Below are 16754 nucleotides of genomic sequence, written 5' to 3'. Positions count from 1 at the left end.
AGCATAAATTCTCGCTTGTTATGACTCTCCTTAAATTAAGAATGAGTCATGAAGACTGAACTCCTCATCCTGGTTTAGGAAAGCATTTGGGGGACAGTTGCTGAAGCAATGCAGAAACAAGCCAGTAATGGTATAACATTATTATTGCCAGTCGTTCTGATACTTTGTGTATCTGTTGAATATATTCATAAATGAGTTGGAAAGGGAGGTGAATGGTGAGGTGACGAAGTCCACTTATGATACCAGAGTAGTCACAACTAAATCTGACTGCAGAGAACTGCAGTAGATAGTGATAGTCATGGTTCTGAGTTGCAGGGTAATAAGAAAATGGCAGCTGAAATTCAGTACTGATAAATGCAAATACGTTAGGAAGAAAATAATCTAAATTTCATCTTTAGTACAATAGACTCTAAACCAACTTCACTTATGAAGGAGAGAGATTTTGAAAAGACTGTGGATAGCACAATGCTTAGTGGACAATTAAAACATGTTAATACACTCATAACTGCAAAGAAACCTATAGAGAAATGAACATCAAGGTGTCATTGTGTGTATACAGAGATATGTTCATATACATACACCCGCATCTTCCTTTCTGTGCACAGTCAGCTTCCTTATGCCAAAAAAGTTACAAAGGACTGAGAATGGTTGCAAAAGAAGAAAAACAGGATTGGAGATGTGGCATGGCTCACATTGAAGGATTTCATAGACTTGAACTAGTTTAAACTCAGAGAAGAGGCAACTGAAGAGACTGAAACTGGTTAAATAATAGTATGTTATGAAACTTAATGAGAAGATGACTAAGCAATGATTATTCACCCTTTCTGGTAATTCAATGTCACAAAGTTATCAGGCTGCGGGTTTAAAAGAAAACAAACCATTCTTTTTTGTGTGATGCAGCCCATTGCCAAGTGATGCTTTGGATGCTAAATGTATGAAAAGATTCAGAAAAGGATTAGAGAAATTCATGGGAAAAAATGCATCAAGGTCCATGAGACGTGAGACCTCTGATGCACTCATTGGTTTGGGATGTCTGGAAGCATCAGAAGCGAGGAGGATATGCCAAAGCAGACATTTGTCTCCATTTGGCTTGTTCTTTGACAGTGTCCACTAGTGTCTGAAATGGGCCACTATGAGAGACGGGAATCTCTGTGAGATGAGATGTCTGGGTATGTACTTTTATGCTTTCTCACTGCTTGTAAGGTCTCCATTTTCATATGGAGTCTCCATAATAGCACAAGGGTTGCAGAGTAAAATGTACCTATATATGCATGCATATATGCAAGTACATATATATATATATATATATATATATATCCTTTTTGGAAACAGGGAAAGTAAAGCAGACAGGGCAGTAAGAGATTTAGCTAAGATTCAGATTGTCCCTTGCTGTGTTTCAGGGGACATCAGGCACCCATCCACTGGGAAGACCTTGGGGTTGTGAAACCCAGCTGGAGATAATTGTCCTGTGTCCCACCTCGGGCATAATATGTACTCCTGTTGTGGGTGCACCTTAGTGACTAGCCTAGACGGCTTGGTGTTCAATACAGTGGGTTCTGTGGATCCCTGTGTTAGGCACCCACCTTCCCCATGCATTATGTAGAGAGGTTTGGTGATTAACTAAAGGCTGCAAATTCTGCTGTGCGATCACAAATGAATGACCAGCTAAGTTTCCTTTGGGGGGGCATCCTTCAGGGAATGAAAGAGCTGTATGGTTAACTAGACTTCTTGTGAATCTAAGTTTTGGACTTTGGCAGAAAAATCTTGCATGAGGAATAGGCGGAGAGATGAGCCAGCAGAGAGGTCAGTGCAGGCTGCGGTTGCTCCCTGGCAACTCACACGTTCTGATTCCTGGAAGCTTGCTGCTGTGAGAAGAAGGGTAGGGCTGAACCAGCCTCCTCCCAGATGCTTATTCCAGTCTCAGAATGTTTATTGTCAGGTCCCAATAATCTGGCAAAGCCAGACTAGCTTTTGTGGTGGGTTGACCCTGGCTGGACACCAGGTGCCCACCAAAGCTGCTCTATCACTCCCCTCCTCAGCTGGACAGGGAACAGAAAATATAACGAAAGGTTCCTGGGTCAAGATAAGGACGGGGGAGATCATTCAGCAATTACATCATGGGCAAAACAGACTTGGAGAAATTAGTTTAATTTATTATCAATCAAATCAGAGCAGGGTAATGAGAAAATAAAAACTAAATCTTAAAACACCTTCCTCCCACCCCTCCCTTCTTCCTGGGCTCACCTGCACTCCCAATTTTCTCTACCTCCTCCCCACCAGCAGCACAGAGGGATGGGGAATGGGGGTTGGGGCCAGTTTATCACACGTTGTCTCTGCTGCTCCTTCCTCCTCAGGGGCAGGACTCCTCACTCTTCCCCTGCTCCAGCGTGGGGTCCCTCCCACGGGAGACAGTCCTCCACGAACTTCTCCACTATGAGTCCTTCCCATGGGCTGCAGTTCTTCATGAACTGCTCCAGAGTGGGTCCCTTCCACAGGCTGCAGTCCTTCAGGCACAGACTGCTCCAGCGTGGGTCCCCCACGGGGTCACAAGTCCTGCCAGAAAACCTGCTCCAGCATGGGCTCCTCTCTCCATGGGTCCTGCCAGGAGCCTGCTCCAGCGCAGGCTTCCCACAGTGTCACAGCTTCTTTTGGGCACCCACCTGCTCCGGCGTGGGGTCCTCCCCGGGCTGCAGGTGGAGATCTGCTCCACCGTGGACCTCCGTGGGCTGCAGGGGGACAGCCTGCCTCACCATGGTCTTCCCCACAGGCTGCAGGGGAATCTCTGCTCTGGCGCCTGGAGCATCTCCTTCTCCTTCTGCACTGACCTGGGGGTCTGCAGGGCTGTTTCTCTCACATATTCTCACTCCTCTCTCTGGCTGCCATTGCGAGTTGGGTTTTTTTTTCCCTTCTTAAATCTGTTACCCCAGAGGTGCTACCACCACCGCTAATGGGCTCAGCCTTGGCCAGTGATGGGTCCGTCTTGAAGCCAGCTGGCATTGGCTCTGTTAGTCATAGGGGAAGAAGCTTCCAGCAGCTGCCCACAGAAGTCACCCCTGTAGCACCCCCACTACCAAAACCTTGCTACGCAAACCTAATACAGCTTTCCACATACCTTAATTCTTAAATTATTGACTATACCGCTCCCGTGGAGCTGCAGTTTCAATTAGAGATGCCACATTAAGCAAATTGGTGCTGCTATGCAAGTCGGTTGTCACAGCTAATATTTTCCTCACCCACCTCTGAACCAGGATCCTCTTCTCAGCACCAGGGGAGAGGCATGAAAAGCAAAGAGGCAAACTGAGATGGGATTGAATGGCCATGTCTTGGTGATGGCTGACTGCCATCCTAGCCTGTCCAGTCCTGTTTTGCGGTGGCAATCTGTCACACCAGTTCACTGCCACAGAGCTGCAGACGTGCATCACCATCACTGCAAAGGCAGCAGGCATTTCACAGGCATTGCATTATTATTTGTCTTTAAATTCTCAGTCTGTTAGCAAAATTATGCTTGTTGCTGTGACCTGCTATCTGTGACAGGCATCTTCAGCTGTTCTGTAAAATCTTCCTGCCCTGAGGTCCAGGGTCTCGGTGGGGATGGCAGTGTCTGTGAATATGTTTCCAGTAAAGTAGATCTAACTCTAGAAGCAGACAAAGAATTGTCCTTCTCCCTGTATATTTCATTTGGACTTGACCCAAAGGATCACTTTACCTTGAAACTTTCACCAGAAGAACAAAGGAAGAGAATAGTTCAAAGCAGTTCCTGTGATCTATCCATCTGCTGACAGCTGAACAAAAGGGTGAGCCTGCATCCTTCAGGATACACACCTAAGGAAGGCTGGGAAATTAATGTCTTTCTTGAGAATGAGTTTTGGCCCACACTGCTGAGAAATACCCTTATTCGTGGGCAAGTGCCTGTAGTTTTTAAACTGAATTCTGGCTAACTAGAAAGAAAATTTTCTCTCTGTGGTCTCACAAAGTCTAATAACCAATATATTATCGGGAAATTTCATAGCTGCTTTCCTGTTCCTTGTACATGTGGATCTACAGATGTATCTAAACTAGAAAAACTAGTTCACATTTTATAATGTGGCTGAACAACACATATATTGTTTAGGATGCACCTGGTCTTGGACGGACAATAACTCACTTCTTAGAGACACCTATTTTACTAGTCTGAACATGGCTTTAATGTTAATTTTAATAGGTTGTTTTAGTCTCATTTTCTTAAATGGCTGCACAAGGTTTGATGTTTTCATTTATTTACGTCATGTCTTCACTCTTATTTTGCTTTATCAATTCCCAGGGTAAACCTGAGATCTGAAGACATTGCAGGTCAACATGCTACAGCATCCAGTATAATTTGTCACTTGACTTCCACATACTAGTATTTCACATGTCACTCACGCTGTATGTGCACCTGAACCCATTATGCTTGATTATAAATTGCTGGTGGATAGAAAATTATATTCACAGGCATTTAGTGAGCGTAATTACTCAGCAGGAACTATCAACCTGAATCAATTACCCATGGTATAAGCATATTTCCCCAAGGATTTTTGGAATGGGTGGGAGTAAATGTCATGAGTGTCAGTGGTACAAGAAGACATCTGTGCTACATGGGGATACTTCCTCCAAGATTTTATCTTTCATATTCAACTGTAATAAAACATAACTTTTAGCCCATGCCTCAGTCATTTAAATTTAAATGGAGTTAAAACAGAGTTATTTGAATGATTACATGATAATCTACTGAGCTATCAAAACACATACGTCAGAGTGCATTAGGAAAACAGACCTGAGGTTATGACTGTTTCTATCGAGGCAGTCAGTACCAAAAGTACATGTTTTGGGTCAAAGACAGACTGAGTTAAATATTGGTTAGACACAGAACAACTCCAACCCCAAAGGGTGTACGCAAAATTTTCAAAGGTACCTGAAATAAATGGGAATTAGATGACAAAGTATTTTTCAAGACACAGCCCAAGTCATGCAGAAAAGCCATTGCTGGCAGACCCAGAGCCCGAATATGCTACAGGCACGTCTGCATGGATGAACAGGCAATTGCACCCCTGTGCTCCTCGGTGACTTCATTACCCAGCTCTTGGCAGTGTTTGTCGGTGTGTGCTATGTTCCAGGCTGATGGGACTATTCAATTTCTGCACACCTGAACAGTGTGGGTGTAAATTAGCTCTAATCCAGAAGCAAATTGGCTCTGTTAAGCAGTGCAGCGTGTGGTGAGCTTATACAGCTGCTAAACAGGAAGGGGCTTGAATCTGTGGTTCAGAGAGGAAAGATATCTCTATTTTACTGGAGGTGCAACAAGACTATATTCCTTTAAACTACTCAATTTAAAAATCATTTCTTTAGTTTAAGCTCCTTTAGTAGTCAGTGAGGACAGACTTGCATCTCTCAAGGTTGTTCTGTGACACATATATTAGATAACTTAGACTGGAACTAATTAATCTGTGTTAGTTCCTCTATTTATGCTGTGGAGAGACCCTGAACTAATCTTTCAGTCGTCTACAGTAAGCTGGCATAAAATCCATCCCACAGTCATGGGCTCAGTTCATTTCTGCAAAACTAAATGCCTAGCTGCCAGTCCAATAGGCACAGGTCACCTCTGGTCTGCGGTTGGGTCCGCCTGCTCTCTCGGGGTGTCAGGAAATCAAGGGCATCTCATACGGCACCAAACACCACTTGTGGGGCAACTGCATCTGAGCCATTTGTGCCTAGCCATGGGGGCAGGAGGCCAAGAACAAGCACGTTTTAAGTGTGAATGTTATCAAGGAAGAGCTAAAGACTCATGACATCCACTCTTGCTAGTGATTTGATGAGGTCACTACTTGGACTCAGGTCTCCCGAAATACATACCTGCTATTATACAAACACACAGTAGCACTGTGTTTCATTTAAAGCTGTTTTGCACATGTTGGTTGTCTACACAAACTCTAGAGTGAGGGGAAATTATCTGAGTTTGCAGACTCTGATTTTCAGTTTGGAGTTGTGTGACGCAGCGCTGACATTGCTGAGTGATGAGTGTTGACTCTGCTCCAGTCGGTCCTTAAGTCTGCCCTGGTCTGCCTCAAGCTTCCTCTGGCCCAGAGCGAGATTGTGTCTGCCTTGTTTACTTGAAAATGCTTAGAAAATTCATACACTTTTCAGTGATTTCTGTTTTCCTGAAAGCACTACTGAGATCACCCTGTGCACAAGCTAAAGAAAGGCAAAGCCCACTATTAAGTCTGCCATGGTTACTGCTTCTCTGTTAGGTGTAAAGAGGGTTTTTTAATAAAAAAGTACATTAGCTATATGCAGCTGCCTTTTGAGATAGTTTTAATTAGCTATATAATTAGTTGGTTAAATTAATTAGATCTCCACAGTTGGGATTCTTCCTCATTTTTCAGGTGCTTAACTCTCCTCCTTCCATTTCTACTCCTTTTTTTTCTCATCCTGCATTTTCCACCTTCATTGTTGTTTTCTGCCTATTTTTTAAAGGCAGAATATAGGCAATCTTCCACACTACTCATTTGTTAGCACAGTCCCTGGCATAATTCTTCCCAGGCCAAAATCACTCTCTGAAGCAATTCTCTGAAGCAGTTTCAGAGGTTAGCATAGACCAAAGGCTGCCTAATAGGCAGCTGGAATAGAACAGCTCTGGTTTGAAGATTAGAGAACTTAGCCATAAGGATGCACGCCAAACTGTGTCATTTCACTTCCAGGCATCAATTCCTGCACCATTTTACCTTCTGGTGCAAATGTAACGGATGCCTAAAATACAGAAATGACATTCCCATGCAGCGCTCTATTTGCTGTCCGTCATGAGAGCCCTTCTGGGTCCCACTGGGGAATGGGAAGCGGATGAATAATTTGGCAGATGTTCAGGTTACCAGGTAACTTAATCTTATGCAGCATTATTATATCAATTAGTTCCGATATATGTTGCTATGAAATCAGTTTCAAATTGGGGAATTTCTCAGAATTTGGCCAGAGACCTACCTCTGTTCCCATGTCCTAACCATATGCCAACTCCTCACCCTGCACCCTGGTTTCCTTGGGAAGCAAATCTGAGCATGAAAGGGCAAGATGGGATCTGCAGCTCACACTAACAGGATGTAGACAGTCTAGGAGTATCATATTTGTTCTTTTTTGTTAGCATGTTTCCTTAAGATTTACACTGAGCAAAGGTTAGGGTTTTTTTCTTTATTTATGGCAGTGTAAAATAAGGAAATTTCCTGAACTTCAGATCAACTCATCAGCTTATTTTTGTTAACTTTAAAAAAGAAAGCAAAACCAGGAATTTTCATTCCTTTCTGAAATATTTGGTGGCTATTTTCTTCTGAAAAGAAAAAATACTCTTCCCAAATACACCTGTTCAGTTAAAAATAACCTGATCAGGATGCTTTGTTCATTTCTTTCTGCTTCTTTATTTTACCTTTTCACTAAAAAACGTAGTTGAATGAAAACCTGGCAGATGAGAACTAGTAAGCAGAATAATGGAGATAAAACACCCATTTACAATTGTAAAATACTTCCAGCTTCTTCAATTTATTCAAAAATAGAACACAGCAAGAACCAATTTATAAGAGAAACCTTTAAAAATGCAGGCAGAAAATAAAGTGTCCATATATCAAACCCCATTCTTATTCCCCACAGTGGTAGCTAGATGACCAGCCAAGCTGCTTATTGTCCCAGAAATCACCCTCAGTTATCAATATTTCTACAATCATTGCCTGCAATTGATGTTAAAATGATGGCAGAAAAATAATGGGGAAAGTTTTCAAAGTGGAGTATGAGATGCACATGCATATAACTCATTATTTTTGAAAAGTCATGTGCACACTGCAGAACCTACATATTACTGTCAAAAAATTGCCCTGATTTTCTAGTATGTGCGCTTTTACTGATGTGCATGAGCTCCTATAAAGCTTAAATAAGGGATTTTACAAAAGATAAGATTTTGCATGAGCTTGGTGAAGTAACTCTGTTTTTCTGGCTAAAGCATGAAAGATTGTGGGTCCCATGAACATTTTTACTCAGTGTCAAAACAGAGTCTTTTTGGGGCTGCTGGGTGCGCTAATCCAGAAAATGAGCTGGCATGACCACCATTGTTAGCTTTCAGCTCTCTACCACCTACTTACCACTGAGCACTCATTATTTAGGTAGGAGAGGTAAACGAAAACATATGCCTTCTCACGATGGTTATACCAATATGTAAAGTTCAAGCTAGCCAGCAGCCTTCTGTTTTTACTTTCTGTCACACTCCAGGTTAACAATACCAAGGGTGATGCTGCACTTTGAGTTGACAATGTGAGTCCTTTTGAGTCTTCACAGTCCAAATCCTTCTGGTTTTTCTCAGGACAGGTTTCCCTGCATAAAACCACTCCAAAATGTGAGGAACACTTGGATATACTCTGTATTTGTTCCACAAGGAGGAAATGGGCAAATCTTATTGCCACAGTTAGACTCCAAAGTACCATTGAGTCTTTCTTTTTTACACCTTTTGGCTGGAAATAAAGAGAATGGGTGGGGATATAGTTCGTGGAGCTCTAGAATGCCACAAATTTACCAAATTGTTTGGGTTGGGAGTTTCATCTTTGGTTTGTGTGTAACCGATCAGGGAGTCCAGTTCTGATGAGGGGTACAAACAGCCACTAATCATCTCCATTTCTTTAGAAAGCAAGTTCTGGACCTTTTGGTAAAACAGTGCTTAGTTACCATCAAGACAGATTAGCTATGTTCAGGGACAGGCAGTGGTGGAGTGGGAAGAGTTAAAGCATCACCACCTTGAGGAAGCAGTCATCTTGACCACGTCTGATTAGTTCACCCAGGCATTTTTTGCTTGTGTTTGTATACAAATTATGACGGATCATTACGACACTGAATAAAAACTAAAATGAAAAACAAATAGTGGGCAATAGCAGTGGGCACCAAACCGACACCTTACCTGCCCTCAGTGCCAAGACATCTCAGTCCAGCCTTAGCTATCTACAACTAGCTACTGTCTTGGCTAGACATGCTGGGTACTGCCACCTCTGGAAGTATCCCTGTGAGATATTGCTACAGTAGTGGCCCTCTTACTTTATGGAGTCCACCTCTACAGCATTATACCACTCTGTAAAAATTATTTTCAATTAGGCTGGAATTTTTGCAACTCCAGAATATCCAGCAATTTAAGGTATATGGCATAACTTCCACATTTCACTTTTCTATGACCAGGATCTAATAAAACAATGCCTACGTCTGTCACTTTCTGACTTCTAACTCCTTTATAAAATTTCATTGCTAGATATTTTCTATTGAGAACAAAAAGGTTTTAGTGTTTCATTTTGAAGGAATACTATCTTCCAAAGAGTCTGTATTTACCAACTGATATTCTAAAAATACAGGATTTGGACATAAGAGTCTTTACTGTTTTTCTGAAATCCCCCTTGTCACTTCTGTATCTGTGTTCCAGTAGACAAATCACAGGGACACACACAGAGACATATAGCTGAAATAATAGTTCCTTTCTGAGCACAGTCATTCCCCATGACAGATCAGTTATTTTTTTCTCCTGATTCGGACATGTTCAGAATTAGCCTTCTAGCAAGGCCATCTGGACAAGACATCAGCATTACTTCTATGTAGCTGCTAAATCATAGAACTGAGGTGGGTTTCTAACTATTTAGCAAGCTGTCCCCCAGGATTCATGAGTTTGAAAAGCTAGCGTAGACATGCCTCATCTGTTCTGACCTCAGACCCCCTCCCTTGTGAAGAGTAACTGGGATAAATGTTCCGCACATTTATCTACTCCTCGGGGCTTCTTTCAAGAGGTGTAAAAGTTTCCATTAATAGAACTTTTTTTCCTACAATAAAACTACAGTTTCTAAAGCTCGTATTATTATGCCCATCATTTCCCCAAACCAAAAGCATCTGTTTTCTCCAGCAGTGTTTGAAATATCAATACACCAAGGTAAAATGCTAAATCTAGAAATGGTAAAGCAAAGCCACAGCCCACTCAGACCATTCTCTTCCCTCCACACCCAGAACACCAGGTTTGCTACACTGGGAAACTCACTTGCAAATTTTCTGTAATAAAAAGAGTTTCCTGTAGGACCTGGTACATGTGGGAGTCTCATACTCAAGATGCAGCACTGGAAATCAATACTGCAGGAACTCTACTATAATATCTGAGTATCAAGATAATAAGAATCTTAAAAACCTTTCCATAGCTCACACAGACACTTTCTCTTTACCAGAAATACTGATGAAGCCCAAGACTTGACTGAAGGCTCAGTTACTTTTCTTGATGCGCTCCTGTAGTGCTTGGTACAGCCTCTTTCTTCCTCACTGCTGGAGAGGAGGTTGTTCCACACTCAGGTGTCACGCACTACCAATATTGCATGGAGCAATGGTGAAGGGAAAGAAAACTCAGCTTACAGCTCTTTGTTGGTTCAGCAGAACTACTCTTAATTCCCAGAATAACTGCCTCTGAGAGTACTTATGTATTTGTACAGAATTGTCATGGAATAAATGTAATAGACACTGTTCAAACTCATTTTCATCCTCTTTTCCCTGAAGGCTTTTTTTTTCCATATGACTATCCACTAGAACCACTTGTTCACTTTTTTCATCTGCAGCTGGCCATTTTACCATTTATTCTCAGTCAATAGTATTCAGCATAGGAACAGCTACCTGGTTCAGATCCACAGCTAAGTCCCCATCAAGCCATTCATTCTCCCTTTATCAAGTTATCACAGCCTGTAGCTGCATCAGCTTAAAGGCAAGATAAGTCATTCACTGGAAAGCAGTTTTCTACAAATGATTTATTGCACTAGTGCCATTTTTAAACAGAACAGCCCAGACTACATTTATTTTGCCATGATTACAGGAACTGTGTCGAGGTACCCATGTTTTTCAGAAGCTGAGAACATCTGATGAAAAAGTGCTCCAGCTCTGGCACCAAGGAATCAAGAATGCACAAACGAGATAAATTTCACTTCTGCAACTGTCCAACATTTTAACTGAAGAGACTGCTTGTTCATACACAGCTGCTGTGGTGAGATTTGTTTAGGTCTTGACCTGAGCTTATCTGCAGTTTGGAGCTAGACTGAAACACAGACCAATAACCTTATTTTATTTTTGCTGAAGTTGCAGTGGTTTCAGAGGAGCTCTTAGTCTCAGCAAATCTGAAATTTCGACAGTTATGTTGAACCTGCAACTTTTAATCTTTTTTCATAGAATCATAGGATGGTTTGGGTTGGAAAAGACATTAAAGATCATCCAGTTCCAACCCCCCTGCCATGGGCAGGGACACCTTCCACTAGACCAGGTTGCTCAAAGCCCCATCCAACCTGGCCCTGAACACTTCCAGGGATGGGGCATCCACAACTTCTCTGGGCAACCTCTTCCAGTACCTCACCAACCTCACAGTCAAGAACTTCTTCCTTCCGTCTAATCTGAATCTAATCTGAAGGCTGCTACAAGGTCTCCCTGGAGCCTTCTCTTCTCCAGGCTGAACAACCCCAACTCTCTCAGCCTGTCTTCATAAGAGAGGTGCTCCAGCCCTCTGATCATCTTCGTGGCCCTCCTCTGGGCTCACTCCAACAGGTCCATGTCCTTCTTCTGCTGGGGGCCCCAGAGCTGAACGCAGTGGGGTCTCATGAGAGCGCAGTAGAGGGGCAGAATCACCTCCCTCGACCTGCTGGTCATGGTTCTTCTGATGCAGCCCAGGATACGGTTGGCTTTCTGAGCTATTGCTGGGTTGTGTTGAGCTTCTCATCAACCAGCATGCCCAAGTCCTTCTCTGCAGGGCTGCTCTAATCCATTCTCTGCCTAGCAGAGAAGTTTTCATTGAATGTATCCTACTAAGCAGCCTAAAGACAAACTTTCAGTATTCTCCATCTAGTGAACAAAGCTGAGTTGTAAGCTGTTCCCTGGTGGTCCCTCAGTTTGCTACTGGGTTTCATTAGATGTTTGTGGTTTTCATTCTGGCCTGCCATAGTTGTAGCAGTCTTTTTTGCTTCAATATTTTATTTTCTATGCTAGCTTTTAGCCAGTCTGCTCTCTTTACTTTTGTATTTTTATATATTCAATAATGAATATATGCATAATTACATATGCAGTATAATTACATTTTGCTTGATTATATATGCCACCTTCTTTTCTTAATCATCACAGACACCAGACTGTAATTCCCCGTTTCATTCAGGCCTGTGAGGCACAGAGCAGTACTTAGAGGCACAAAGCTCTCCGCTTCCATCATTCTTGGCAACAGCTGCCTCAACATCTGATGTGCAACTACAAAGTCCCGCGTTGCTTGGCACGTTCCTGCTCATTGCATCCTTTGCCTAATCGAGAGCTGCAAGTACAAGCCTATAACACGCTCTGTCACCAGTTTATCCAGTAAAATCTCCTGCAGGCACAGGTTTGACAAGAACACAAGGTTTCATCACTCCAGGCATGGCTTCAATGTTCTTTTTTGTTTATATTTCTTAGCCACAACTTATCCATCTCAGATTTATGACTTGAGCTCCAAACCACGTGAGATTTCTGGACAAATATAATTCCCCCTCAGCTTCACTCCTCTACTTTTTCTCTATTTGTCAAGAGACAAGTTGAGGCACAGAAAAGGGCTGTAATTTGGCCAAAGGGTGACAGAGTTAGAAACAGAATCTGCATCTCCTCATTCTTAGTCCAATTCCCCAGCCCCCAAGGTCACACTGGTAAGTAGGTGTTAGCATGCCCATAATAACCCCTTATAGTGAAGTCTTTAATGTAATTTGAATCACTGAATAAAATGATTGATAAATTATTAAATGGTTAAATAAGTTAAATTTTTACTACATCATCAGGTTAATAACCTATTGCTTACTTTGATAGTTTGTAAATATGGGTAGTGAATCTAGATACAGAAACAGAAAATGTCTGAAAAGGGAATACAATGAGGCACTGCTAAAACAATGTATTTCCTTAGCATTTCCAAACCCCCATAATCTAATTATGCTTCAGTAATAGACCTGGGGAGTAGGAAAAGGATAAAAGAAAAGAAATGGAAATAAATCAATAATAGAAACCACCTCTGTAGAGAGTGGGAAGTTCGAGGCTGGTCAGTGGTATCTTTTGAACTCAGCATGAGCTTCATTATGCTCTCCTTTTTCGGCTGTCCTCCTTACATGCTGCTTTTGTGCCAGTTTGAGTGGTTTTCAAAAAAAAAATTGGTGTTTTCCTGCTTTATACTGTTATTGAGAGACTTCTTATTTCCCCATTAATTTTAGCAGTGCAGTAAATGCCTTCTTTTTCAACATTTTATGAACCAAATAAATATTAAACAAATTCAGGCAGAAAAGTACTTACATGTCTTAGACTAATGCCATGATTCCTGGGATCTCCATAGAGCCAAAATTTCTCTCACTCCTCTATTTAGTAGTTTGCACAGGTTTGCAACCCACAGTTTGCACCATGATTTTTCCAAGCACTGTGGCCTTTTCTCTTGATGCCTACAAATACCTTGCTCTTGTAAGGACCAGTATCTCAGACCCTAAGGTGTTTCAAGACTTTGTCTCATTCAATTACTCTCTTGGTAGTCCCCCAGATCATTTTTTAAGCCCTTAATAACAACAACAACAACAACACAAAAAAAAAACCAAACCCATCACATTTGCTGTGTTCCATTCCTTGGTGCCAAGGCAGTTTCAACAGTAAGTTACATACTCCATTCAGCTGGGCAGAAAGTATATATTTCAATTTTCTTTGAGCCCTTGGGAGAAAATCCACTGTCTTGACACTTTGTCAACATTCATTTGAATGACTGGTTCTAAAGCTGTTTGACTGATGGTTTGACTGGAGATGATGGACAAATTTCTCATGAAGAAAGGAATGTCCCTAAGCTCATTTGTCATGAACATCAGTGAAAATAATTCATTGGCTTTTCAGCTAGGGACTCATATTTCTTGTGCTATGCTCTAATATCTCGGTCATCCACTGGCCTGTAGTCACCAGTAGCCATCGTTATTTCTGGTGCACTTGAAAAAATCATCATTAGGGTAAATGCTTTTAGCCATGTGTTCCTCTAATCTGGTTTTTTTTCAGTCTGCCTTATAGATTTTTATTTAATGTGGCAGTGTTTGTGCTCTTTTAAACTTAACCTATTTGGACAGTTTTTTCATTATTAGTACTTTAAATAGTCTCCTTTATTCCTCTGTTGAGCTCTGACAGAATTTTCATGTCCTTTCACATTCTCTTCTGAGTCCTCAGTACGGTGTCTCTATAGTCTTTATGCCACCTGGAAGTATTTTATCCTTTTAAATTGACCATTTACATTTCAATTTTGCATGCCTTTCCATTACTGAGTATTTTTTACATGTATTTTTTAAATGTTATTGCAAAGTATTTTTGGAGTATATTATATATATATCACTTATAATCACTGTTACAAAGAGCTTCTTCCATAGTGTCTCTGGTGCCAACTCTTGGTGCCTTTTTTCAGGAATACAACAACAGCTGCTTCTTATTTTGAGAAAACAGACAGTCAGAGAAAAATTCCTCCAAAACAGCAGCTGTTCATGTTTGTGTTTTTTCTTTTAAATTGGTTTCTACCTCATAGCTTCCCCATGAATCTTTACACCTTTCTTGAAACTACTTACATTCTGTCTGTGTTTAGAGGAAAACACTGAGTATCACATGAATCAGTAAAATCACAGAAGTTGATACCAGTGTTGAACAGAGATGCTGAGAAGCTTGATAATAAAATGATTGGTGGGAACTGCAAGTGCCGCTAGGGCTGTTGCTGTTTTCTAGAAAATGATGTCAAAAGAAGATAACTTTGCAGTCTTTAAACAAGGTAGGATTTTTTTGTTGATGTTCCTTGAAACCACGTAGGAGGCTTTGACAATATATGAAGTAATAACAAGAGGAATACTGAATATACTTTCATCTCATGTTTTGTTCTCTTGTACTGATGGAGGTTACTGATAATTTTGTAGGAGAGCAGAGGGGAGCAGCTGCTTACTGCTGTTCTGTTCCCAGTCAACAACTCTCATCAGCCTCAAGCTGCCTGGAGGTTTTGTCAAGTTACAGTCTGAGCAGAGGTGCTAAAGCCAGAGAAAGCATTCTCTTCTGCTGGCTATTTATGATAGGCTTTAATGGGAGCAGGGTTTGACCAAGACCCAGCTGCACATATTTAGGAGGAAGCAATCACCAGTGTTTAGAAGAAATGGCAGCTATAAATTTCAAGGAGTTAATAGAGATCAAACGGTGCAGGAATCTGTTTTATATACAGGTGTATGGGCTGTCCACAGGACAGGCCATGGCTGTCATTCTGATACAGTTACCTGCACGTGATAGCTATATCAATGTTTTTAACTTTTGGCAGATTAAGAAGACAGCAGGATCAAAGTGGACAGACTTCCAGCATGGACAGCAGAGCATCCCTTCAGAGCCACGAGAAACTCCAAGATGGACGTAACAACAATTTACTGGGACACGGCTGCACAAGAGGCTGCAGCAGCTAGTAAGCTACGGCCCCGCGCACGCTTCCACTCTGGCAGGGCGAGGAAAAGTCCTCTCTGCGCATGCCTTCATCTTCACCCCTCGGACCCCGGGATGTCTGACTCCTCCAAAAGCAGGATCCCCAGCCAAGGACAAACCCACAGAGCACACCGGCTGAGACTTCCCACGTACGACCCTGCTCTTCTTTTGACTCTGCCACTGGAAAAATTACCATCAGCAACAACATACAGTTTTATAAGTAAGTGTGACTTTCCTTTTCAAAATCCTGGAAGAAAACTTGAAACAATTCATTAGGCAGCCTCTCAAAGATTGCCACGGTTCTGGCTACTTGCAAGAGACAAAGTTACACTGGGGCCAGCTTTGTGTTGAAGGCTTTACATTCCCCTCTCTGTCTCTGTTAGTTAAAATGGTCCAGTTTGGAATTTTGTGAAACTGCTGGACACAGCCATTTCTCATCACCTGCTGTTGAGTTTATAACAGATGTATATGATGTAAATACTGAATGTAGTGTCAAATAGGCCAAACACTGAATAATTTCATTTAAATACCTGAAGCCCATTGGAAAAGTTGCAGCGTGAATGTATTCACATTGTTCTTTAACTTCATGCATTCTGCTTTGTGGTAAAAGATGTGACCCTGACCAAGTCAAAATTTTGCTCGTGACTTTAGTGGATGCAGGATAAGACACATTAGTAGTGTATGATAGCCATGACAAAGAAGGAACTTTTTATTTGTAACAATAAGCTGACTGAGCCAGAGTTGAAAAGCAGCTTAGTAAGGAGAGCTAAAAATGTTAAGAATTTGCTCAGATCGATAGGTGTTATAAAATGTGAAGAAGTTACATGTGTCTTTGTTTTTATGGATCTATTCTGGATGAGAACCATCTTGCACAGAAAGAAACATACGTTATCCAAAGTACTGCTGACATGAAATCCTTTTTTTTTAAACAGTACCCATAATTCCAAACATTTATGGTATTTTACAACTTGTACATCCACATTTTGATAATAAATGCATGTTTGTTCTGTCCTATTGTGCTTTTATTTTTAAGGGTTACCATCCATAAGCAAATTTCATTTCAACTTTTTAAACCAAATAAGTTAGGCTTTTGGAAGTGAAAACCATTTTATTTGTAATAATCTATTTTTACTGTATTGTTCCCATTCTATCTTCTACAAAGCAAAGTTCTTTGTAATTGAATCTATTTTAAAATTTGGTTTCACATTACATGTAATTTTTTTCACAATTTCTTCATAAAATACAGATTTTTA

General features: G+C 41.3%; 1 protein-coding gene across 2 annotated transcripts in view; it reads left to right on the top strand.

The window, feature by feature from the left end:
• Positions 1 to 16474, top strand: part of STK32B (serine/threonine kinase 32B) — a 144128-nt gene extending 127654 nt beyond the window's left edge. For both annotated transcript variants that reach the window (XM_075040912.1, XM_075040903.1), the window contains one exon: positions 15347 to 16474. In XM_075040912.1, coding sequence (XP_074897013.1) covers positions 15347 to 15485 — 139 coding nt within the window. In that variant the 3' untranslated portion in view covers positions 15486 to 16474. The remainder of the gene's footprint in view (positions 1 to 15346) is intronic.
• The last annotated feature ends 280 nt before the right edge of the window (positions 16475 to 16754 follow it).

This window comes from Buteo buteo, chromosome 1 (assembly GCF_964188355.1).
Source record: "Buteo buteo chromosome 1, bButBut1.hap1.1, whole genome shotgun sequence".
NCBI lineage: Eukaryota > Metazoa > Chordata > Aves > Accipitriformes > Accipitridae > Buteo > Buteo buteo.
Note: the sequence above shows the minus strand (reverse complement) of the source record. Positions and strands in the feature narration are given on the sequence as shown.